General features: G+C 40.6%; 1 protein-coding gene across 9 annotated transcripts in view; it reads right to left on the reverse strand.

Moving 5' to 3' along the window:
* GRIA4 (glutamate ionotropic receptor AMPA type subunit 4) overlaps positions 1-26,819 on the reverse strand; it is a 526,033-nt gene that overhangs the window by 209,463 nt on the left and 289,751 nt on the right. For all 9 annotated transcript variants that reach the window (XR_014224898.1, XM_082244804.1, XM_082244803.1 and 6 more), the window contains exon 4: positions 3,117-3,301. Coding sequence is in view for 8 of the 9 variants with exons in the window: in XM_082244804.1 (XP_082100930.1) it covers positions 3,117-3,301 (185 nt within the window). In the remaining variant the exon portion in view is untranslated. The remainder of the gene's footprint in view (positions 1-3,116; positions 3,302-26,819) is intronic.

Raw genomic sequence — 26,819 nt, forward strand, 5'->3', positions numbered from 1 at the left:
GTCCACAGTTCAACTCTGTACCCCTGGTCCACAGATCAACTTTCCACCCCGTCTACGGCTCAGCTCTATACCCCCCCATCTACAGCTCAACTCTGTACCCCCTGTCCAAAGCTCATCTCTGTTCCCCCTGTCCACAGCTCAACTCTGTACCCCCGGTCCACAGTTCACCTTTCTACCCCTGTCTACAGGTCAACTCTGTACCCCCCCCCCATCTACAGGTCAACTCTGTATCCTTGTCCACAGTTTAACTCTGTACCCCTGTCCAAAGCTCAATTCTGCACTCCCTGTCCACAGCTCAACTCTGTACCCCCCGTCCACATCTCAACTCTGTACCCCCTGTCCACGGCTCAACTCTGTACCCCCCCCCCCGTCCAAAGCTCAACTCTGTACCCCCCGTCCAAAGCTCAACTCTATACCCGCCCGTCGGAAGCTCAAATCTGTACCCCCTGTCCAAAGCTCAACTCTGTACACCCCCATCCAAAGCTCAACTCTGTACCCCTGTCCACAGCTGAACTCTGTACTCCCTGCCCACAGCTGAACTCTGTACCCCTTGTCCACAGCCTAACTGTGTACCCCCTGTCCAAAGCTCAACTCTGCACCCCCCGTCCACAGCTAAACTCTGTACCCCCTGTCCACAGCTCAACTCTGTACCCCCATCCAAAGCTCAACTCTATATCCCCTGTCCACAGCTCAACTCTGTACCCCATATATCGTAATCGGCCCTGGAGGTTACTGATATTGCCCTGACGTCATTGCGTATGTTGCGCCACGCGCCTCCACGCACTGGGGCAGCTTCTGCATTCTTAGGCTGCCTCCCTCAGCCTCGTCTGGAGTCAGGAAGTCTCGGGACAGTGGGTGTACAGTGCAGTGTACAGTGCACACAGTGTGTTTAACAGCCACCACAGGGTGCCAGGCAGCCAGCCAACCAACATAGGGTGCCAGCCAGCCACCCACCAAAGGGTGGCAGCCAGCCACCCATCAAAGGGTGCCAGCCAGCCACCACAGGGTGCCAGCCAGCCAGCCACCCACCAAAGGGTGCCAGCCATCCACCCACCCACCCACCAAAGGGTGCCAGCCAGCCAACCACCACAGGGTGCCAGTCACCCACCAAAGGGTGCCAGCCAGCCACTCACCAAAGGGTGCCAGCCAGTCAGCCAGCCAACCACCACAGGGTGCCAGCCAGTCAGCTACCCACCACAGGGCGCCAGCCAGCCAGTAACAGATATGTGTTGAAAATTGTGTTTATTTTGTAAAACTTTAAATGTGCAAAATATCGGCCCATATCGGCTGATACCGATATGCAATGGCCAAAATATCGGTATCGGCAACGAAAAACTGATATTGGTCGATCCCTACTCTGTACCCCCCATCCAAAGCTCAACTCTTTATCCCCTGTCCACAGCTCAACTCTGTACCCCCAGTCCACAGCTCAACTCTGTACCCCCCCCCCCTGCCCACAGTTCAAATTTCTACCCCTGTCTACAGCTCAACCCTGTACCCCCCCTCTACAGCTCAACTAAGTACCCCCCCCGTCCACAGCTCAACTCTGTACCCCCTGTCAACAGCTCAACTCTGTACCCCGTGTCCACAGCTCAACTCTCTACCCCCTGTCCACAGCTCAACTCTCTACCCCATCCACAGCTCAACTCTGTACCCCCTGTCCACAGCTCAACTCTGTACCCCCTGTTCAATTACCGGCAGTTTACTTGTCGGATGGAAGCATTCAGGCAGCTGCGCTGCTGCCTGAATGGTTCCACAAACTCCACAAGCGCCCCCCTGCTATGTATCTTTGCCACGCTTGCCCATATGTAGGCTGGGGACAGGCAAAGCGGGTGCTGCAGGGTAGAGATGAGGGAGGAGACACACTCCGCTCTCCTCTCATTGCTGACCCCGAAGTGACGTGTATGACACCACATCCGGGTCCCCGTTGACAGTTTCCCCGGCAATCAAGAATGACAAAGAATGTAATGTAGTGCGATGTGCACTGCATTATATTCAGTTGAGCACAGGGAAGACATTCAGGGTTTAAAAGAATAAAGAAAACCTGTCACCCAAAAAATCATCACAAAAGTTAAGTAAAAAAAAATTTAAACGGTTTTTATTAAAGGCAAAATAAATACGGTACAGAAACAGGTGGTTGAAAGATTAGGTACATGCCTTGATAGAACAAGTCGCATTGAAATACATAACGGCAGCATATAACAATCAAGTAACAGGTAATAATGTGATTCGTATAGGGGGTCGCCCCGGAGCCCCTTCTGAGAAGCATTGAGGGCACGCACTAAATGTAGGTGTGGCCTAGGTCACAATGCATGGATGGACCCCCAAACAGACCTGAAGAAGGGGTCTCAGCCAAAACAAAGATACATATCTAGAGTAGTTATGCCGGGGGCCGGGGGGGGGGGGGTTAATTGTAAAAAATGAAAGTTACACTCAAACACATAAAATACCCCCCCAAAAAAAATTCAACCCCCCTCACCCCCAAATATAGGAACGTACAAATGTAAACATACGCACCGTTGCACCTACTCCTAAAAATGTTGATTGCGATACACATGTTACATATCACCGCGTACGCCGGAATGAGAACAGTAATTCTAGCATCAGATTTCTTTCATAACACTAAATTGATTGCCTATAGAGGCTTTTAAAGTGTCGCCCATGGAAAATATAGAGTACTGAAGTTTGTCGCCATTTCACGGGGCATGTCAATTTAAGGTTTGACATGTTGGGTATCTATTTATTAGGTGCAACCTTGGCGTTTATATTTTATCAAAAATTTGTGGTAATACCACTATTTTTTTTCTCTAGGGTGTCATAGGGCAACACAAGAGAAAGGCTTTTGTCGTTGAAAATAAAGCTTTGTTAGTTAAAAAAAAAAAACTGGCTCCTAACTTTTTCAGCTGGCTCCTAGATTAAAAGTAAATTTGTTAAGCCCCGTATTAATGGCCTCAATATGCCTACTCATTCTTGATTGCAATACACATGTTAAAATAAAAAATAAATATTCACTGTGAAAGCAAAGAAATAGGCCAGTCTCTTTACTGTTAAAATAAATATTAAATTCAGTTTAAAAAAAAAATGTTAAAATTTAAAGATGGTGAAATAGTAATTACCTGCTCCAGAATATTTTGAAGTCTTTCAACTTCACAGTCTATTACAAACTTATTTTCTTGTCTTCGGTCCAAGTCCTCTAAAAGGCGTCTGTAGCTAGCGTCATTGAAGTTTTCCACACATATTGCACTCACTTGCCATCCATTCTGACCAGCCTTCTCCATGATGGCCTGAAGTATTGAATATCCTGAGGATAGACAAATAACACAAGGAAATGTGGAATTAGTTATTCCAACAAACGATTGTCCCATAGAGCTAATTTTGTCAAATGACATCTTTATTAATCCACACAAAAACACCTAACCCACAAAAAACCCATCTAACCCAGGAAACATGATCCAAATTACAAACATCATTTAAAAAAAAATGTAGAGGACCCAAAGTCAATAAACAAAATCCTTTGTATTTAATATATCCACACTGGGATGTTTCTGTGAGGACACCCTCAAGTCAGAGTGTGTGCCCTAATGAACAGCAACAAATCAATAAATACCCACAATATTGCAGTTGATAAATGAGGACAATATATATGAAACTAATATAACATGAAGTTGATATAATTTATAATCAATATAAAAAAAACTCCATCTAAAATACGCTGGGGGAAAATAACAAAGGAATAACAAAAATAGCATACACAGAGTAATTCCCTCTGGTGTCAACTAGCTAATTCACAAGAATACAGATGATTGATAAACATTTCCCATTCGCAAGCAATGAAGAAAAAGTAAACCTGAAAAACAGATTACATGAATTGATAACTGAAACAAAGTACAAACATATTTACAAAAGTATAGTAAGATACAGAAGGGGGATCACAGAAGCATAAAGTTGAAGCAGATATAGAAATAGTATTATAAAAAGAATAGGACATTGAAATGCACCACACATCTGAAAGGTTTCTCTTGTACAGGTAAGAGCTTGTCTCTCTGTATATTAATATAATGCTGATACATAGCAAAAAGGCTTTAAAGAACCATTCCCATTATTTCCTTCCCCCGGTATTGCTTATTGGGCAATGTCTTCTCCCAGCCATAGAAGAACACATACACAGTCCAGTTTTTGGGGAAAAAAAAACATTAACCTATGCTTTTTGTGTGGTGAAACTTAACTAGGTATGAGTGAATTTTATTTTGCCCTTTGAAAAAAATTGAGAGTTTTTGATGAAATTTCACAATTTTGGCAAAATGCATTAGGGCAACGGGGAATGTAAAATTAGGGAAAGTTCTTTTTTTTTTTTTTTTTTTTTTAAGGTGATGTGTAATTCAAACTTTTATTGGGTTGATGGAATCTGCTATCCTGGACCTGATCACCTTGCATCATAAACATTCCCTCATTAGTTTAATTTTTTGAAAAACGTAAAAAAGAAAACTGAAATAATAGTTCAATAGACGCAAAAAAAAAAAAGCACAACAACAAAGAATACTAAATACAAATAAACCAAACTACTCTTAATATGCCTATCAAAAACACAATTTTTTTGAAAGAGAAGGACTTTTCTTTTCAAGCAAAACTTTCCCTAATGAGTGAAACAGAAAGTTTACTCTTAGGTGAAACTGCTAATTTCTTGTCGAAATAAATGCAATTGTTCGGGTCCTTTTCAAACTTAATTGAAAAACCTAGACAAAGCCTACATAAAAATTACAGAAAGCATTAAAAAAGAAAACCACAAATACAAAGAACACTTTATGAAATAAACTAAACTACCCTTAATACACTCCCTAATATGCTACCCTTAAAACGATCTTGCATGAAAAACAGCCCTCCATTACTCTATGTATTTCATATTTTTTCGGGAAAAAAACCCCACAAATAGTGAAAAATGTAAAATAAAAAACTGAAATAAACAATACACAAGTAACAGTAGAGTGCACAAAAAAAGAACACTAAATGAAATAAATTAAACTACCCTTAATACGCTTCACAAAAACACATATTCTAAGAACTTTTCTTCTCAAAGCAAACTTTGCCTAATGAGCAAAACAGTGAGCTTCCTCTTAAGTGAAACTGCTAATTTCTTGTCAAAATTAATGCTATTGTTCAGCTCATCCTTTTACTTAATTGGAAAAATGAAACAAAGCCTACATAAAAATAGGTGAAGTATAAAAAAACAGCACAAATACAAAGAACACTATATAAAATACAATAATTTACCTTCAATATGCTCCCCAAAAACACATGTTCCAATAACTTTTTTTTCCAAGCAAACTTTGCCTAATGAACAAAACTACAGAATTTCTTCTTAGCTGAGATTGGTAATTTTTTGTCAAAATGAATGTAGTCGTTCAGCTCATCCTTATATTTAATCTGAGAACCCAAACAAAGCTTACATAAAAATGGAGGAACCATAAAAATTTAACAAAGGTAATGTGATTTGGTTGAAATCCCGGATCTTTGCTAACCATTTAGCCACAATTTTAAAGAGAAAACTTCTCTAACTCAAAGTGAGAGCATAGAATAATATAGTTTAAACATAAAAAAGTACTTGTTGTGTATGCTTTGTGTACAGTATGGTCAGCCTATCTCCTAAACATCAATGGAAATAGCTTTTTCAGATCACATATTCTGCTTTTATCATAGTCTTGGAGTAGGTTCTACTACTGGCTGCTATTTATGCACGGGAAGGAGGACGGCCTTCTTTATATCCCTGTAATGTTTCCCATTTTCCCATACTAGATGTTGGCTTGGGAGAAACCATGAAGCAAGGTAAGTTTTCTCTTTGAGTCCCATTAACCTCCCTGGCGGTATGATTGTTTCCGATTTTAGGTGCTGAAAGCGGTACAATTATTTTGCATGTAATTCTTAAGGACGAGCAGCCCAAACCAACTATTTACATATGATTTTTTTTTTTACTATGCGTTCTTCTTTATAACATCTCAGGTATGATAAAGTTTGAAACACAAAATCATAAATTATAATATAATAAATAACTATAAATAAGTTAAAGTATATGTATATATATATATATATATATATATATATATATACAGTATATATATATATACATATATATATATATATATATATAAAAAGTACAGTAAAACTGCAGGAAAGGGCACTGGGGGGCAAACTAATGTCAATTTATTTTATTTTGTAATGTAATCCAATAGGATTACAATATATCAGTGTGTTTTTGTGTTTTACTATTTGAATTTGCCGTCGGTTCCACCCCCCTGCGACGTGACGCTCGCAGGAGACGGAAGATCCGGCCGCCGTATGCTGCAGTGACACATCGCGGTATCGCGGGATCCCGGGGACAAGGTAAGTAATCTCTACCAGGATCCAGCGATGCTCCCTGGAGGTACCCCGAGTGTGGCTCGGGGTTACCGCTAATGGCACTAAAATTCCTCCCCGAGCCACACTCGGGAATACCGCGTCAGGAGGTTAAAAGAATCACCTTGATTTGGTCCTGTAAAAGCTGCATTGTGAAGTCAGGTAAGTAGTCTAGTTTTTTCCCACAGGTATGACTTGTTATGACTCCAACTTGGATGATGTTTTTTTTAGATGAGAGGTGCTATTGGACTCATTAACTATCCAATTTTTGCCAGTGATGCTTAAATCATTGCACTTTTTCTAACAACTGGGCCGTGGATAAGAAAATATAAAGAAGTCTTTCAGATCATAATATACTATCAAAAAACATCAAGGAACTGTACGTAGCTTACCAAAGAGGCCCTCAATTTCTCTTAAGGGCCAACAATAGTAACCCAAATTAGTGAGCATTATTTAGTTTGTATAAAAGTTATAGAGTCTACAAGCTATGGTGCAAATCATTAAAAATTGATCACACCTGATGTACTGACAGCCTCTCTCGTTTCTTGAGGCCTTGAAATGGGTAATTTTTTCCTACAATTCTTGGGAATATTAAGAAATTATTTATTTATTTTAACACAAAATTGTTTATAATAACAAGTTATTTCTCACACACAGCATACTTGCAATTAAACATCAAAACACATTCTGCTACTCCTCCCGAGTATGGCGATTCCACATGTGTGAGACTTTTTCACAGCCTGGCCACATACAGAGGCCCAACATACAGGGAACACCGTCAGGCGTTCTAGGAGCATAAATTACATATCTAATTTCCTGATGACCTATCACACATTTGAGGGCCCTGGAGAGCAAGGACAATGGAATTACCCACAAAAATACCCAATTTTGGAAAGCAAACACCCCTACATATGATCTATGAAGAAAAATAAGTCTTTTAAACACGTCATTTTTTTCCACAAGTTTTTGGAAAATGCGGAAATAAAATGTAAACTTATTTTTTTTTTTTTTACACAAAGTTGTCAATCTATAAGATATTTTTCAAACATAGTATGTACATAGCAAAAATTACCCCCCAAAATACATTCTGCTACTCATCCTGAGTATGGGGATACCACATTTGTGAGGCTTTTACACACAGTCTAGCCACATACAGAGGCCGGACATGCAAGTAGCACCTCCAGGCGTTCTAGGAGCTTAAATTACATATCTAATTTCATTCCTACCTATCACCTATCTACCTATTTTAAAGGTCCTTCGGCACCAGGAAAGTAGAATTACCCACAAAATGACCCCATTTTGGAAAGCAAATACCCCAACGTATATTCTATGAGGCATGGGCTGCGGATAGGTACTTAGGTAGTCTGAAGGGCTGGAGATAGGTACTTGAATACTCTAGAGGGCTGCAGATAGGTACTCTGATGGGCTGCAGACAGGTACTCGGGTACTCTCGGCTGGAGAAAGGTACTTGGGTACTCTGATGGTCTGCAGATAGGTACTCGGGTACTCTAGGCTGGAGACAGGTACTTAGGTACTCTGATGGGCTGAAGAAAGATACTTGGGTACTCTGATGGGCTGGTGACAGGTACTTGGGTACTCTGATGGGCTGGTGACAGGTACTCAAGTACTCTGATGAGCTGGTGACAGGTACTCGGGTACTCTGATGAGCTGGTGACAGGTACTCGGGTACTCTGATGGGCTGCTGATAGTTACTCGGGTACTCTGATGAGCTGAAACAGGTCCTCAGGTACTCTGATGGGCTAGTGACAGGTACTCGGGCACCCTGGTGGGCTGGTGACAGGTACTCAGGTACTCTGATGGGCTGGTGACAGGTACTCTGGTACTCAGATGGGCTGTTGACAAGTACTCTGATGGGCTGGTGACAGGTACTCTGAGATAATGGTGACAGATCCTCTTTATTTGGGGGGCTAACAGGGCAGATAAGTGTACTGCTGCAACCCTTTTTTCCGGTAACGACACTACAGCCGTTAGTTGACGTTTGTGACAGGCTGTGAGTTGACACAGCCGGTCACGTGGCTCTTTACCCTGATCAGGGATGGGCTGTGTCTGAGGGACACTCCTCATCCCTGATCGCCACACTGTGCGCCCCTAGGGGCGCACAAGCGGCGAGAACGAGGACAACTCATGTGACCGGCTGTGATTGGACACAGACAGTCACGTGGTAAAGAACCAATTTCATTTACCCTGATCGGGATGGGCTGTGTCCCGAGGGAAACGCCTCATCCCCGATCGCAGTGCTACGCACCCCTGGGGGTGCCAGGAGTGGTGAGCACGGGCAGAGATCATATGGTGCCCTCATGGAGGGAGAAAGTGTTCCTGCCAGCATCATTTTACTATGTACCGGTAGGGAACTGGTTTACATTTAGACAATATGAGGGTTATAATCTCCTCCTATGTTCAATATAAAGGCTCCAGGCTATTTAGAGGATATATAAACTCAAGGTCTACTCACCAACACCAACTGGTATAAAGAGATGGGGGTATATCTTTCTCTCCCCCTCATCTACCTCCTCTATCATCTGGCCACATAAAAATAAGATGAGAGATGAACACAATAAGAGAAAGTATACTAGTAAATACTAATACTGTCTTACTGAAGATGTGAGCTATCTGTCTTCCACCCTATGAAATTATCTCTCAGATATGTAATACGGGTACACTCATCCATGTGGACACAAATAACCACTGATGGAGGAGCCCCATGTATCACCATATCCACAAAAAAACTTCTCGCTTAGGCTTTGTGTACACGGTAAATTTGAAGACCTCTCCTGAATGCTGGAACCTTGACAGCTAGTAACTGACGGTTAAAAACGTCGTTTAGCCGTGTTTACATGCCTCGTTTATGCGTGTTTAGCGGCGTTTGCGTTTAGAAGGGTTTTTCCATTGTAAAATAGTCAGAAATGTATCCCCGTTGAAAACACCTATAAACGATACATTTATAAAGTGAGTTACCGCGTTTAGACGCGTTTGCATGCTGTTATAAGCATTTGGTATTTCAAATGCCAATAGACATCCGTCTGAACGCATTTTTTTGCTTTAAAAAACATGTCACTAAACTCAAGTGTCTCTTAACGAATATAAACAGCTCCGTGTACATGGACAGATAAGATAACATAGAGGAGAGTTCAGGGGCTGCTGAAAAAAAACGCCCAACTGCTCCTAAATGTCCGTTTACCAGCAGCAGTGTACATGAGGCCTAAATCAAGACTGCATTGACATAAGGCATATCTCACCCCACAAAAAAGAAAAATGGTAAAATGGTGGAGAGAGGGAAAAGAGCGTGTCAGGACAAAAAAATTAAATCATGTGAACCTAAATGAAATTAAAGTCAGGAGGTGCTCCCAAAATCAAATCACCCAAACCTAACATGTTTCACTCTTCAAAGAGAGCTTCGTCGGAGATAAAAAATAAAAAAAAGTGAAGAAAATGACCAGCCAAGAGTAGCTGACTGTCACATGGTGAAAAGAAATTGCTGCAAAATCTGGCACAGCTCTGCATGGAAAACCAATCAGCCTTGTTTTTTTTTTTTTTACAAAACTTAATTGAAGAAGCTGAAGTTAGAAGCTGATTGGCTACCATACACAGCTGCACCAGATCCTGCAGTTTTAGTAAATCTCCCCCGTAGTATTAATTTTACAAGAACAAGTACACAATCTTTATTTCTTAATTAAACAGTAATGAACCAAATGCAAAAATGCAATCATTTGGGGGCGTGGCTTGCCGGAGGATTGAATGGCTGCACACTGAAACAGCTCCTCTCCACCAGAGGCTATCAAAGGACTATACAGCGACATATGTCTCTGGACACGATCAGATCTCAAGCTCCTCCACAGCGGGCACATATTCAGATGTTGGTGAGGAAGAGGAAAAGCCACACAAAGCCAGAGAAGATGATGGATTTCTCCCCTCAGCTGTGCCATCACAACAGCCAACATGGCACTGCAGGCACGGCACACTACAATAGGCATGGAGCAGGATCACAGTCATTTCCACCATCATCTACATCCAGCCCAGCAAAAAATAAAGCCAAATTAAACAATTGACCTGGAAGTAAGCCGTTTTGATTCATCATTAGATGACACCAGGGAGTTACAGGACTCTATTTCTGAATTCCCTACATCGAATATGCCAGTCATGAATATTACCCTTAAGGATATGTTAGTTTCCCTACCCTCTACGGTCCATGCAGATATACTATCACTGGCACAATAATTTAAATCAGAGGTAGCTGCAGTAAAGAAAAGGGTCTTACATATTGGAGTTCGCATCTACCTTCAAAATTTTGGTTGATACTCATAATGAAAGGGAAGATGAGTTTACATGAGTGGAAATAAAACTGGCAGATCTGGAGGACAGGTCCTGACTTAATAACATTTAAATTCATGGAATCTCAGACACTATTAAACCTCCAGACCTTAAAGCTTACTGCACCAACCCCCTGAAAGAAGCTCTCCCTGATGCACCTTCCGAAGACCTTCTTAAAGATCGCATACACAGACTTCTGACCTACCCAGGGATATGATAGTAAGAAAGGAGAGATTCATGTCGGCCACTAGAAACTGAGACACTTGGTCTCAAAATCTACAAGATTTATCCTTCTATGCTGACCTATCAGCTTACACTCTACAACGGAGAAGACAGCTCGCCACCATCACAAAAGCTTTAAAAAATCATAATCACCACATAACCTACCATTTGATTAACCACGCTAAATTACTAGAACCACATGATGTGGAAGAAAGGGGATCACCCCACTCACCTCTGTCAAACCGAGATAGCTCAGATGTAGAGGCAGGCTAAATCCAGAGAACTATTCCATACAAGGTTGAATCATTTCTCTGATGGCCCAAGAGATTGCCACATTGTTCTTTCTTCTTTGACCCCATTAGTTCTAGCAGAACCTTACCTGCACAGATTCTGTGTAGAATCGAATACTTTTTAATTTTTTTTCTTCTTCTATTTTAATTTTAGTTCCTGAACATTTTCACATAATTCCTGCACAGTTTTTCATTCACAGATCATTGGCTTCACGTACACTCATTCGACTACGTTAATTTCCAACCAGAATATTCAACTTCTTTGCTCACTATTTTCACTAGTGTTTCCTCTTCTGCCAGATAACGCACTACTATAGCTGTTTATTCACCAAAATGCCATTGAATACAAAACCCTCACTAATAGCTACATCTGAAACACAATGGCCTTTCAAATTTCGTCTATGAATGTTAAAGGCCTGAATAGTCCTTATAAGGGATAGATGGCCTGGAAGGAAGTGGATCGACTTAAATGCGATGTCACCTGTTTCCAGGAGACACACTTCGCCTCTCACAAACCTCTGCCCCCTCAACATAGTACCTTTCCACATGTTTTTTTGGCCAATGGCTCCTCCAAAAAAAGAGGAGTAGCAATTGCCATCAAGAACTCTATCCAATGTACCCAACTAGGAGTTCACCTGAATACATTAGGCAGATTTATCATTCTTATCTGTGAAATAAACAATACCAAATACACTTTGGTCAACTTCTATCTCCCAAATACAAAGCAGCTGTCTTTCTGAATAGAAATCTGGAAAAAAGTTACTTCTATATGTCAGGGGCATGTAATTCTTTGTGGAGATTTTAATGCTATACCTGATAAAGATTTGGACTTTCTAGTGCCCCCAAGAAATAACATCATAGAGCAATATTAACCCATTTTATTTCCACCTCGGGATTGTTTGACATCAGGAGATGCCATCACTCATCAGGTACCGGATTTTACAGTTTTTCAAATGCACACCACACGTACTGTCGCATCGACCTATTCTTGGTAGATACGTTTTTGTTAAAAGAGATTACTAAATCAGATATTCATTGTATTACGTGCGCTAATTTCCATTAGTGTGGGGGAGACCCTTTGTGAAACCAGGGCAAATAGATGGCGCAATGATGTTTATACAATATCACAGCCAGGAAACACAAAACAAATCTTAGCGGATCTTAAAGAATTCTTTGAAATCAATGCCCCTACAGCCAGTGATCTCTTCACACTTTGGAATACCCATAAGGTATATATTAGGGGCTTACTCATTCAACTGACTGAAAAAATAAAAAAAGCAGCAGGCAAAGTGGCTCAACGACCTGTTGTCACACATAAAACACTTGGAAAGTATTACCAAACAATCCACTACTCAAATCAACCCACAAAAAACTTTTCCTCACTAAACAGAGCTGCCCCAGCTGAACCAACCCTTCACAATTTCAGAAATAGAGAAATCTATTAAAAATTTACCCCACAATAAATCTCCTGGCCCTGATGGCTACTCACCAGAATACTACCAATTTTTTAGCTCCACATTATCACCATACCTCTTACAGGTTGCAATGTTTAATGCTAGTTTTCCATCAGAAATGCTTACAGCTACAAATATAACACTTCCTAAACCAGGTAAAGAACGGAATGCACCTCAAAATTTTAGACCAATCTCGCTACTGAATGTCAATGTTAAGTTGTATGCCAAAATCCTAGCCAACCAACTAGAAAAATCTTACTAAACCTGATAAACTACAACCAAGTGGGATTTGTGGTAGGCCGCCAGGCTACAGACACAACTAGGAGAATGGTCAACCTTACACACTTAACTGAAATATCCAAAGTGCCTTCTCTGCTCCTTGCACTGGATGTGGAGAAGGCCTTTGTTAGGGTACACTTGGCATATCTAAATAGAGTATTGGAAAAATTTGGTTTGATAGGCCCAATACAAAAAGCCATTATAGCCTTATCATCATCCCTTTGAGCATTTGTATACACAGAAGGAATGTCTTCCAAGAATTTCAAAATAACGAATGGGACGAGACAGGGCTGTCCCCTATCTCCTCTGATTTTTACCCTAATTATGGAACCATTAGCGGAGAGGATACGATCTCATCCAAACATCAAGGGCATACCCCCACAAGGCCACCTACACACTATCTCTCTATTTGCCAATGATGTCATTTTAAATTTAGCAGACCCTGCCCGCTCTCTCCCGGAGGCCCATAAGATACTTCTTTCAATGAGCAAAGTGGCATACTATAAGGTCAGCGCTTCTAAATCTAACATCTTAGGTGTAGCTATTGACAAAAATCTTAAATCCTTCCTAAAAAAATAAATGACCAAATCCCTGGACATCAGGTTCAATAGACTGTCTAGGAATGCAACTAACCTTCCCACTTGTCGACCTATATAAAACCAACTTTACCCTACTTATGTCTAGCATGCAACAGGAGATGTCTAGAATCCAAAAATGTTACCATTCCTGGTCTGGCCATCTAGTGGCATACAAAATGTTGATACTACCGAAAATACTATATTACTTCAGGGCACTCCCAATTCCCTTGCCTCCACCTTCTTTACAAATATGCAAAAACAAATGTCTCATTTCATATGGGCAGGGAGTAAAGCAAGATGCTCCTATCAGATACAATTGAAACACAAAATGGTGGGAAGCATGGGAATTCCTGTATTGAAAGACTACTACATGGCAGCAATATTGGATCAACTTAAGGACTGGCTTAGAGGTGCTAGACAAAAACCATGGGGTCAACTAGCTTGGTTACACTCCAAATCATCTCTTTCTCTTCTCATGGCAACTGACTTAATCCCCAAACAGACATTAGCAGAGCAACCCACTATCCAGGCAACCATTCAAGCATGGAGGCACTTCTCAAACGTCTCAAACTCTTGATATCCCAATCTCTTTGGAATTAATTAAATGGGCAATTCCAAACATCTCCAAAGACCAATAGGTGGAGAAAGGCGTTCTAAATCTGTCACCTTATAGGGGAAAACAAAATACTGACATTCTCAGAATTAGTTGATATGTTCCATCTCTCACCGAAAGAGAGAAAAACTCAATAAAAATGATTTGAGGAAAAAATAATGCAATCATTTTCTAATACAGTAACTTTTTTTTTTTCAATCAAATGTGATTTTAAACAGGTAATAAAGCTCAAGCAAGTTGTTCCCAATGAAACTAGTTAGAACCAAATGTGACAATATACATGAAAGTTACAGGAAGAGATTTAGCACTCATTAATTTATTTAGCACTGTTCACCATCAAAAAACCCTAAATGTTCCTCCCTTTTCAGCGCAAAAATATTTCCAAATGCATGGCCAAAAATAAAATATAGCAAATTAAAATTGCGTTGAGTTTTTAAGACGCTTCAAAATCACCATGTATCAATACAATTGTACTTTTTAAGCATGTACATTGTCAGGCAGCTACTACTTATCGGTTTGGCATATTTTATATGTACTCTATGTATGATGATTATCTTCTTTACCTTTAAATAAATTTGGGTAAAATATATTTACTCCATATTAAGTTGCCACCTCTGTTCACCTTATTTAAAGTCCCAGGGCTAAATTTTTCTTTACTGTATTTGTTTAAAGGGATGGAGGTGTGTCACTGGCAGAACCGGACCTTTCATTTTTAATTGTTCAATTTATCGCATCTTAATGTATCCCCGGCAAAGATGCTTCAAACTGAGAGAGGCGAGAAAGGATAACTGACATCAAATGAACTGAGGGATCTAACCCTGCAACTATTCCCCCCAAACATATCCCTCTGCTGGATAGATGGGGTAAATTAATATATATATGCAAAAATAGTAAAATTGAATACACCTCGAATTTTCAAGATGCAGCTTTGCAAATTCCAACCTAAAAAGTGATGAAGCTGTTCTGCCATAGTCTCAGAAGAGCAAAGCCTTCTTCATCCCTGACATGTTGTAAATACTCCAATTTAAGTGTTTCTTTTTCCAGATTTGTTTCTGAAACATGATGTTAAATAAATGGAATATTAATAACACTGAATTCCAGGTATGGCTATTTTTGCATAGTCCCATGGGTCCAGCTTGGACCAATATAAGTATAATGGATCCATACCTGTAGGATTCCCCTGGAAGCTGGAAATCACTAAAGTAGGCACTGCTACTGCAGTGATTGTCGCTAGTCCCATAACTATGCAAACATAGCCATACCTGGATACAAATTTAAAGGGATTCATTATGAAGTATACAGTGGGGTGGACTTACTAAAGGAGTAGAACATCTTCATTCTCTAAGTGATTTTTTACTTTGCAAAATGAAGTTTTACACAATCTTGTGCAAGAAACATGAAAAAAGGAAGGGTTTTTGCTTGCACATGATTGGATGATTTAGGTCAGCACAAATGCACCTCATTCACTAAGCTAAGTCAATTTTTTTTTGTGCCAAGTGAATATTGTGTCAGCTTAGACAATGAGATGACGTTGGTCTGACTTCAATCATCCAATCATGTATGAGCAAAAATCCTGCTTTTTAAAATGTGTTTGCCCATTATTGTGTATTCTCTTCAAAGTGAATTTTTACGTTGTTTCAGCCCATTCATCTAGATAACAGAAACTTCAAAAGTGAACATGTTTTACTCTTTTAGGGTCCATTCCCACCAGCAGGTGTGTGTTATGCTCTTTATAACACATGTATGATAATGTACACTGTGAAGGGCAGGTGCAATGCTCTGTTACAACACATCTGGCTGGTTACCCCCCCCCTTTTTTTTTTTAGATTTATTGAAAATCCACAAAATGAAATTTAATTCATTTATATGCACTGTAGCATGTTGTGATTCAGTGTAGTGTGTCACAACACACTATGCAGAAACTCAGCATATTCTACTTTTTTTTTTTAAGCACACCACAACGTAAAATTATGAACTTGACCACTTAAGCCCCAGGCCTATTTCTGACACTTTTTGTTTACAAGTTAAAATCAGTATTTTATCCTAGAAAACTACTTAGAACCCCCAAACATTATATATATATTTTTTAGCAAAGACTCTGAAAAAAAAAAAAGGGCAGTCATTGCAATATTTTTTGTCACGCGGTATTTGCGCAGCGGTCTTTAAAACGCCATTTTTTGGGAAAAATTCCAAAAAATCACATTTCACTGCATTTAAAAAAAACGAAACCGTAAAGTTAGCCCATTTTTTTGTATATTGTGAAAGATGATGTCACGCCGAGTAAATATATACCCACCATGCTACGGTTGAAAATTGCGCACACCCGTGGAATAGCGACAAACTACGGTCAATAGAAATCTCAATAGGCGACGTTTTAAAAAATTTTAACGGTTACCAGTTTAGAGTTGGAGTATAGCTCTTTTTTTTAATTATTGCTCACGCTCTGGCGATCGCGGTAATACCTCACATGTGTGGTTTGAACAGCGATTTCATTTGCGGCTCGACTTCCATATACGTTTTCTTTCGTGCGCAAGCTAACGGCGACGGGGGCGGATAAAATTTTTTTTTTCCTATTATTTTATTTTTTTAACTTTATCACAGGTGTTTTAAAAAAATCTGATCACTTTTATTGCTGTCACAAGCAATGTAAACATCCCTTGTGACAGCAATATGCAGTGACAGGTACTCTTTATGTCTAAAAGACCCTAGACCCCTGCACTACACTTCCATGTATTCAAAAACGGCATTTTTGAATACACTCGTTTTTTGAATCTGCTACCTTTAGCAGCAGAGTACCCCGGATGTGACGTCATGGACGTCGCCTCCAGGTTACGTCATCGGAGACCTGATCGAAGCCGCATCCGGCTTAGATCGGGACTCCATCCAGCTGGTAGATGCGCCGGCTGGGTGCTCGGGTCTCCCAGTGGGACGGGAGACCCGGGCAAAGCCGCGGAAAGCCGGCGGCGGGAGGGGGGATGTCCCCTCCCACTCGCCGGGGTAACAATCGAGTGGCTCCCGAGCCACATTGGTCATTACCGCTGGAAAGCCGACCGCTAGCTCTAAACAACGGTACTGGGGTGATGCCTCTAGCTAGAGGCATCACCCCGGTATAACCCCGCAAAGTCAGCCAACGTACCCATACATCACTTTGCGGTAAGTGGTAACTAACAAGACACAAGGCAAATTGCTTTGTCTATGTGTTGGGCAAAGCTTCTCAGCACATCGCAAAAGATTTTGGGGTTTATTTACTAAAACTGGAGAGTGCAACTCTGCATAGAAGCCAATCAGCTTCCAGATTTTATTGTCAAAGCTTAATTGAACAAGCAAAGTTAGAAGCTAATTGGCTACCATATACAGCTGCACCAAATTATAAGTACGCCATGGAATTGCAATTGGTATATCAGGGTTATATTACTGGAATGAAACCAGCAACCAGGACTAAGGGCATGTTCACATGTGCAGTAGGGGCTGTTACTCCTCTAAAAGTGATCCACAATCGGGATGCTTTTTAGAGGTGGTTAGGAGGCATTGTATTGCTTCTTCATGGCCTGCTTTAACCCCCTTGGACCCTGCTGTAGTGCATTGCAACTGCATGCATTGCACACAGTTGTGGGGCACTTTCAGAGTGGCCCTATTCAACTGATTGGGTCATATTTGGTGAGCGGTAGCATCGCCAAAAGCGACAGAAGGTATAGTTCCTGCCACGGCTACAAAGCACAGCATCGTGGCTGTGGCAAGTGTACACCCCGGCTGCTAAAGAGTGGTTGGGGGGGGGGAATTAAACCTTGGCTCAACTGCAGAGTTTTACAGCCCCCCAACTGCTAGTGTGAACGTGCTCTAAATCTGTATTTTAAAAACATAGATCTTTATTAGTACTAGGGGGACCTAGCAACTATAGTAGCCAAGTGTGGAGTAGGATGTTTCAGCTGTGATACATTGTAATATAAGCAGGGCAATTCTGCTGCAGACAATGATGACCTTTCCTCTGCACCCTCCTGGAGTAAAAGGAGACAATAAAATATTTATCCCCTCTAAATTCCCACCCACAGCTTTCATGGTGTGCACATGGTGCATTGAATGTCAGATAAGCGCCATCAATAGATATACATATATATAAAAAAGAACCTGTGCTTGGTGTATAAATGTGATGATAAAATAAATACAATTGAAGTTAACAGCAGAACTCACAATACTGTACACACATTTTAAAAATCAGTTTGAGAAAGAGCGAGGCGAAGCAAACAGGATTTTTTTTCAGACAAGAGAAAGAAAGAATAACTACACAATGCAGATCAAAATAGAATGTGGCAATGGTAGAAGCTAAGAGCAACCAGTACATAGAAAATACTGTCATTGATTGCCCTGCAGTGAGCCTCCTGGGTACCGGTAAATGCGCAAAGGAATTGTTAATTGTGCACAAATTTATCGTATTTGCAAATGGCTGGTATTACCAGTGAATGAACTTCTAAAGAGGTGCTGAGAGGAGAAGTATCTGGAAGCGGAGTCAGTACATGGATAAGGATCCTTTCACACAACCGCTCCAATCAGATCCGCCTGTCAGTTATTTAGGCGGATCTGATCGGATGGCCCATGCATCCCTATGGGGCAGCGGATGTCAGCGGAGACATGTCCGCTGACACCCGCTGCCATCCGCATCCGATCCGACTTTTTTTTACTGTGCGTTCTTCTTTATAACATCTCGGGTATGATAAAGTTTGAAACACAAAATGATAAATTATAATATAATAAATAACTATAAATAAGTTAAAGTATATATATATACATATATATATATATATATATATATACACATACGTATACATATTATATATATATATATATATATATATATATATATATATATATATGTATATATACATATATATATATATATATACATAAAAAGTACAGTAAAACTGCAGGAAAGGGCACTGGGGGGCAAACTAATGTGAATTTATTTTATTTTGTAATGTATCAGTGTGTTTGTGTGTTTTACAATTTGAATTTGCCGCCGGTTCCACCCCCCTGCGAGCGTCACGTTGGGCATGCCCAGAAGCTGTTTAGAAGGGAATGACGCACGCGCCCTGGAACTGACGTCAGGGCCGGTGCAGGCGCAATGATTCCTGGGAGCGATGACGTTCAGCTCATTGCAAGCCAGGAAGTGACGACGGGCAGTGGCCGCCGAGGGGGAGGAAGAAGGAAGTAAGGTAAGTATATTTTCTTCTCTACGAGGTAAGTAAAAAAAAAAAAAAAATGCGAATATCCATTTGTTTTTCAGGTGACCCGGAGCGAGAAGATAGAGGTAAGTATCATTTTAGGGTGGAACTCCACTTTAATTTGATTTCTGGACACTTGAGGAATGAATTTTGTCTTTGGACTTTAATTTAATATTTAATTTAAATTACAGGCGGTCCCCGGGTTAGAAACATCCGACTTACAAACAACTCCTACTTACAAACGGAGGGAGACAACAGGAAGTGAGGAGAAATCTCCCCCTAGGAAGGGCAATTCACTCCTGGAAGAGTTCTCATGGGAAAAATGTGTCTCCACTGAAGCTTTATCCCCAATCCTTGTTTCCACAACAACCCAAAATTTTCAAAATCCAATCGTCATAGGGACAGAAAGTGAGGTGAAATCTTCTGAACAGGGGCATGGACAGGGGTATTAACCTTTCCCTATGCTGTCCAAAAAAACTAAAAATTATTATTTTGGCTGGGGCTACACTTAAAAAATTTACTTGTTCCGACTTACAAACAAACTCAACTTAAAAACAAACCTACAGTCCCTATCTTGTTTGTAACCCGGGGACTGCCTGTATTTGTGAAAGATATTACACTTAAATACATGTCAGCGCAACACATTTTTTTATCGCATCAATAGATATACAATAGAAATAAAATCCTTATTGCAATTTTATCTGAACCAACGAATACTCTCACTTAATACACCTATTAGCAGAACTGCTAACATGACCTCTATCTGCGGCATAGTAAAGCTCTGCTCCAGTTTTTTCCCATTGATTGTTTTAATTGCTATAACCCAAGCTGAATTAATTAAATGATCTTAAAGAAATACATTTAACAGCAGTTAATTAATTCAGCCCTAGTTATTGCAATGGGAAATACTTTGGGGAGATCTTTAAAGCTAAGCATTATCATGAGCTAGGAAAAAAAAGTAAATGAATGAGGCTTGGATTAATAAAGTTAATATCTGATTCCTCCTGTATTGAATTGTATTGTAACTGTAACGTTTGCCCTAACGTAAAGTGCTGCGCAAACTGTTGGCGCTATATAAAACCTGTATTATAATAATATCAGAGATACAATTCAATGTAGCGCCCATCCATGATGCTTTTCCCCTTGCTTTATGTGTAGCTGAGCTGGTTCAGATATGCTGAGGCCAAAAATGAACATTTTTTATTGAAACTGACTTATGGCCTGTGAGAAAAAGCTTTATTCCCTCCCTAAAATACTGTAAAATGTTTGCTGGATCTGGCTGAAATGACTACTTTACTTACAGTAAAGGTATCTCAGTTTAAAGTTAATCCTTTAGATACATAGGAGGAGCACAGAGCCTACTCGGTACTCCATTTTTCACTGCAACTGCACTTTATATGCTGTGCTATACATTACAGTAACCCAACTTTCTCAGCTGTCTATATACTGCTCCTAATTATTGAGAGCAACACAGTGTAAAACAGATTATGCCATTGCATTGGAAAGGTGGGGGAAAAAAATAGCAAACAAAGAAAAAACAATATAGTGTATACAATTGCGACACAAGTCATATTGTCTTTGAATGTTATTAAAAATGACCTTTCCTTTTCCATCTGCAGCTCTGTAATTTTCTGAAAATGCAATACAATATGGCTACCTGGAGTTGTTCTGTACACAGAATGTGTACAGAATGCCCCCCCCCCCCGAAACATAATTTCCTGCTTGTGTAATTGGCTCACCATTTTTCCCAGAAGTCTGCCTAAGATACAAGTCAGATTTCTGGCATCCCCTGCAACAAAAATATCATTTTTGATGGGATATTCTCAATAGGAAAACATCTAAAGGGATGCAGGCCCAGCAGCTTTCCTCATTAGTGCTCTGCAGCTGCACAGCTGACTGATAATTAGGAAACCACTCCAATTAGACCCACTCAGCACAGAGGAACAAACAGGGATTTCTTCAGAATAACAAAAGGTAGGAATTTGCAACAAAGGTAGTTATAAGCCTTGCAATGTACAGAGATGCCCCAGAGGGGGATGCTTTTTTCTCAACAAAAGTGGAGTTATGCTTTAAAGCTGAACTCCAGGCACAAAAAACTTTTATTTAAATACAGTACTGTGTAAAAGTTTTAGGCAGGTGTAAAGAAATTCTTTCAGAAATATATATTTTAATTGTTTATTTTTATCATTCTACAAAATGCAAAGTGAGTTACCTGAAGAAAACTTTAAAGCGGTAGTATATATTTTTTTGACTTTTAACTACAGGTAAGCCTATAATAAGGCATACCTGTAGGTACAATTAATATCTCCTAAACCTGCACGGTTTAGGAGATATTACCACTGCATGCAGCCGCTGACGAGTGTAGCGCATGCGCTCTGAAGGTCCGGGGGGACCTTCAGAGTTCCTTGCCGGGAATTGCCGGAAAATTACTCCCGCGCGCATGCGCAGGAGTGACGTCATCGCGGCTCCGGCCACTCACAGCGCCGGAGCCGCAGAACCCAGAAGAGACGCCGTGGGATCATGTCCACTCCCACAGCGGTGTCCGGGGGTCCGTGTCGGGGCTTCGTTCTACGGTAAGTAATTCATTATGAGCTAGTATGCGATGCATACTAGCTCATTATGCCTTTGTCTTGCAGGGGTTTTTTTGTCAGAGTTTACTACCACTTTAAATAAAATCAATATTTGGTGTGACTACCCTTTGGCTTTAAACCAGCACCAACTCTTACACCTGCACACTTTGTACACTTGCACAAAGTCAGCGATTTTGTAGGATTGGAGTCAGGCATATGATTAAACAATTATACCAAGCAGGCGATAATAATCATCAATTTCATATGTAGGTTGAAAGACAGTCATCAACTGAAACAGAAACAGCTGTGTGGAAGGCTTTAAACTGGATGAGGAACAGCCAAACTCTGCTACTAAGGTAAGAATGTGGAAGACCGTTTCATGTCACAAGTCATGGACCATGAGCAGACTGGGGTTTCAAGATGCACTGTTCAAGCTCTTTTGAAAAAGCACAAAGAAACGGGTAACACTGAGGACCACAGATGCAGTAGTCAGCCAAGGAAACAATGCAGCAGATGAAAGACACATCATCTTTACTTCCCTTCAACATTGGAAGATGTGTAGCAGTGCCATCAGCTCAGAACTGGTGGAAACAAGTGGGACCCAGGTACACCCATCTACTGTCACATAGAAGTCTGGCCAGAAGAGGTCTTTGTTGAAGAATTGCACCGATGAAAGCCATACTCCTCAGAAATTGAAACAAGGCTAAGTTACTCAACACAAAGACTTAGGAAATGGGGTGGCAGCAGCTGCTCTGGACTGATGAGTCAAAGTTTGAAATAGTTGGCTGTTTTAGAAGGCAGTTTGTTTGCCGAAGGGCTGTAGAGAGTTACAATAATGAGTGTCTACAGGAAACAGTGAAGCATGGTGGAGGTTCCTTGGCAGTTTAGGGTTGAATTTCTGTAAATAGAGTTGCAGATTTGGTCAGGATCAATGCTCTCTTCAATGCTAATAAATACAGGCGGATACTTATCCATCAGGCTATACCAGGGAGGCGTGTGATTGGCCCCACATTTATTCTGTAGCAGGACAACAAACCCAAACATACAGCCAATGTCATTGAGAACTATCTTCACTGTAAAGAAGAACAAGTCCTGGAAGTGATGGTTTGGCCCCCACAGAACCCTGATCTCAACATCATCGAGTCTGTCTGGGATTACATGAAGAGAAGATCTGTGGTTAGTTCTCCAAGATGTCTGGAAAAACCTACTTGCCAAGTTCCTTCAAAAATTGTGTGCAAGTGTACTGAGAAGAATTAATGCTGTTTTAAATTCAAAGATGGTCACAGCAAATATTGATTTGATTTGGATTTCTCTTCTGTTCATTTAATTTCCATTTTATTAACTGATGAAATAAAACAATTGACATTTCTATTTCTGAAAGCATTCTTAATTTACAGCATTTTTCTAACCTGCCTTAAAACCTTTGCACAGGACTGTATATCTGAAGAAAGCCAGTAAAACTGAGAATGTTCGGAGGCAGATATTAATCTGTATACACCACGCTTCCTCTGCTAAGAAACAAAGATCTGCTTTTTAACTCTCTGCCTGTCAAAAATTCTCCATATGGTTTTCAGAAATACATTAATAAAATTTGCAAACAAAAATATATTCAACCTCCTGGTGGGTAAACGTTGTGCTGTTGGCTGTAATTTTACAGTGCCATATGCCTCATGTTATTTTAGTGTGAAAATCACAATTAACAGAACATTGAGAAAATACTTTACTGTAGTATATTGCCAGTATGCAGATTGCATATGACATAATTTATAGCCAGTGATGGTCAGAGACAAAGCAGTCAGTGAATTCTCCAAAGCAATGATCTGTCGTAGTTGTGTAGCTGTAAACTGTGATTTCAGGGGTTAGAAATGTGCTATTTTTTTTTTTCAATACATTTTTATTCGGTTTTTTCAAAAAAGAAAAAAAATTACAAACAAAAACAGTCACAAAAAATGATTACAAGTTCAATTTTACAATGGAACTTCCAATGGAGCATGGCAAACACTATAATTATTGATACATCAAACCCAAGATCACATATTTAGTGAGCACACCAAAAGGACTTCCTCTTGGCACAATATTCGGCAGGCCAGGTCCCACCTGTCGGACACCCCAGATAGGAACTATCTGTGTCCGATGGTGGGAAAAAAACCCTTAAATGTGCTATTTTATTGCCTCTCTTGATTTTTTAGAAACCATATTATTCAATCACAATGTTATTAAAGAAAGACAACAGCCCTTTTTTGTTTAACCACTTAAGCCCCGGAAGATTTTACCCCCTTCCTGACCAGGGGGTTTTTTGCGATTTTTTACTGTGTGAATTTAACGGACAATTGCGCGGTCGTGCGACACTGTACCTAAACGAATTTCACGTCCTTTTTTTCCCACAAACAGAGCTTTCTTTTGGTGGTATTTGATCACCTGTGCGATTTTTTGATCATGCGCTATAAACCAAAAAAGAGCGTAAATTTTGCAAAAATAACAATATTTTTCACTTTTTTTTATATGAAATTCCCCCCAAAAAAATGTAAAAATCAAAATTTTTTAACATTTTCGGCCAATTTGTTTTATGCTACATATGTTTGGTAAAAAAAATCGCAAAAAGTGTATTTTGATTGGTTTGCGCAAAAGTTATCGCGTTTACTAACAAAGGGAAAGATTTTTGTCATTTTTGGTGTTTTTTTTTTTTTTAACGAGTAATGGCGGCGATCTGCGATTTTTTTGCGGTACTGCGACATTGCGGCGAACAGATCGGACCCTTGACTGACATTTTTGACACTTTTGGGGGTACCAGTGACATTACTGCAGTAGTCAGTGCTATACATATGCACTGTTACTGTAAAAAACACACTGGCAGGGAAGGGGTTAACTGTATTGGAGAGGGAGGGGTTAAGTGTGTCCTAGGGGCGTGTTTCTAACTGTGATGGGACATGTCTCCTATTGTAAAAACAGAGATCAACGGTTCTACATAGTAGAACCGTCTGATCTCCATTTTTACACAGGGGAGAATGACAGGCGGCTTGTTTACATAAGCTGCCCGCCTTTCTCCCGCTCTACCGACGATCGTAGTGTGACCGACGGACATCGGGTCCGCCGGTCACACGCCCGGACTCCTCTGTGAACGCACCTCAGCGGACGCGCGCCTCAGCGGGTGCGCGCTCGCCCGCTATTGGCTCAAAACCCGGTGACAGGCTAGCAACGTAGATCTACGTCACTCTGCCTGGCCGGGGCTGACTGCCACAGTAAATATACTGTGCGCAGTCGGCAAGCGGTTAACCACTTTAAGACCGCCCCATAGCAGTTTTAATGTTACAGGGTGGCTCTCTTGTGCAGAATCATGTATATATACGTGATTCTGCTCTTGTGCATGCAGGGGGAGTGCGAACCGCTAGCAGGCTTCTTTTGCTGTGATTATTGTGAGCACAGGTGTTCGCCGGGCACTGGATGTCTGCTGGCACCCGCAGATCGTCGCTAATACACACAAAACTGAGCTCTGCCTATGTAAACAAGGCAGATCTCAGTTCTGACAGGAGAGGAGGAATATATTTTGTGTTCCTGCAAAACAGGCAACAAAATTGATCTCTTCCCTTAGTAAAAGCACCTCACACAGTACACAAAAGCACTTGCTAGTCACACAGTTAACCCTTTGATCGCCCTAGATGGAAAATGTCAGTTGTTTTTCAGTGCACAAAGCAAGGTCCATAAAGACACGGATGAGCATGTTTGGGGTGGAGGAACTTGACTGGCCTGCACAGAGTCCTGACCTCAACCCAATAGAACACTTTTGGGATGATTTATAGCGGAAACTGCGAGCCCGGTCTTCTCTCCAACATCAGTGCCTGACCTCACAAATGCTCTTCTGGAAGAATGGTCAAACATTCCCATAGACACACTCCTAAACCTTGTAGACAGTCTTCTCAGAACCTGTTATAGCTGCAAAAGGTGGGCCAACACAATATTGAACCCTACTGACTAAGACTGGGATACCATTAAAGTTCATGTGCGTGTAAAGGCAGCCGTCCCAATACTTTTGACAATGTAGTGAATGTAAGGGTTTACAACCACTTTAAAGTAATTAGAGAATGACAGCAAGGAAATCACTCAGCATTCCCAAAGTCATTGATTATTCCTATTGATTCAGTTTTGTCCTTGTCACAGTCCAGTGCCTATTGCCCAGGGAACAAATCCTCCCCAAAATTCTATACAGTATATAGAACTACTAACTCTGTGTTTCATCACCGGTCCTTCATGGATAATTTAAAATTTCCTAGCTGACTTAATTGTAGAAGAAGCACAATCTCTGGTGCTTCCATATTTCCTTATTTACGGTTTTACCTTCACTACCTATATGGTCAGCATATATCTGGTGACAGCTCATACTCATTCACTTTTTCTTTTCACCACTCTTCCCATTTCTCACTCCTTTTTCACTTTCTTACGCCCATTTATTTGCCCTTCGCATATCTTACATAATACCTAATTACTTTTATATATGTGATAATTTTATTCATATTTATATATTTATACTATTTACCTACATTTTTTATGGTAGATTCGGAAGGTTCTACTCTCTCTATCACTGTACACATCCACCATCTAGCCACCATGGGCCCTCTTGTCGGCATGGTCCAGTTGGACCCTTCAGCTCCCGGGTCAGACATCCCCCACCGCCGTCTCACAATGGCCCATCATGATTCCAGCCATACTGGCCTGTGAGTATTTGGCACTCTACCAGAGTCCCTCATATTTACAGAACATTTTTATTTTACCTTACTCTCTATTTTTCAATTGTATTTTTTTTATCTATGTTATTCCAATATACGTGCTTCTCTTTTTCTAGACATATTTATATGCATTTACTCTGAAGAAGCGAGCGTACAGCTC

This window comes from Pelophylax lessonae, assembly GCF_965119305.1.
Source record: "Pelophylax lessonae genome assembly, chromosome: 2".
In the NCBI taxonomy this organism is placed as follows: Eukaryota; Metazoa; Chordata; class Amphibia; order Anura; family Ranidae; genus Pelophylax; species Pelophylax lessonae.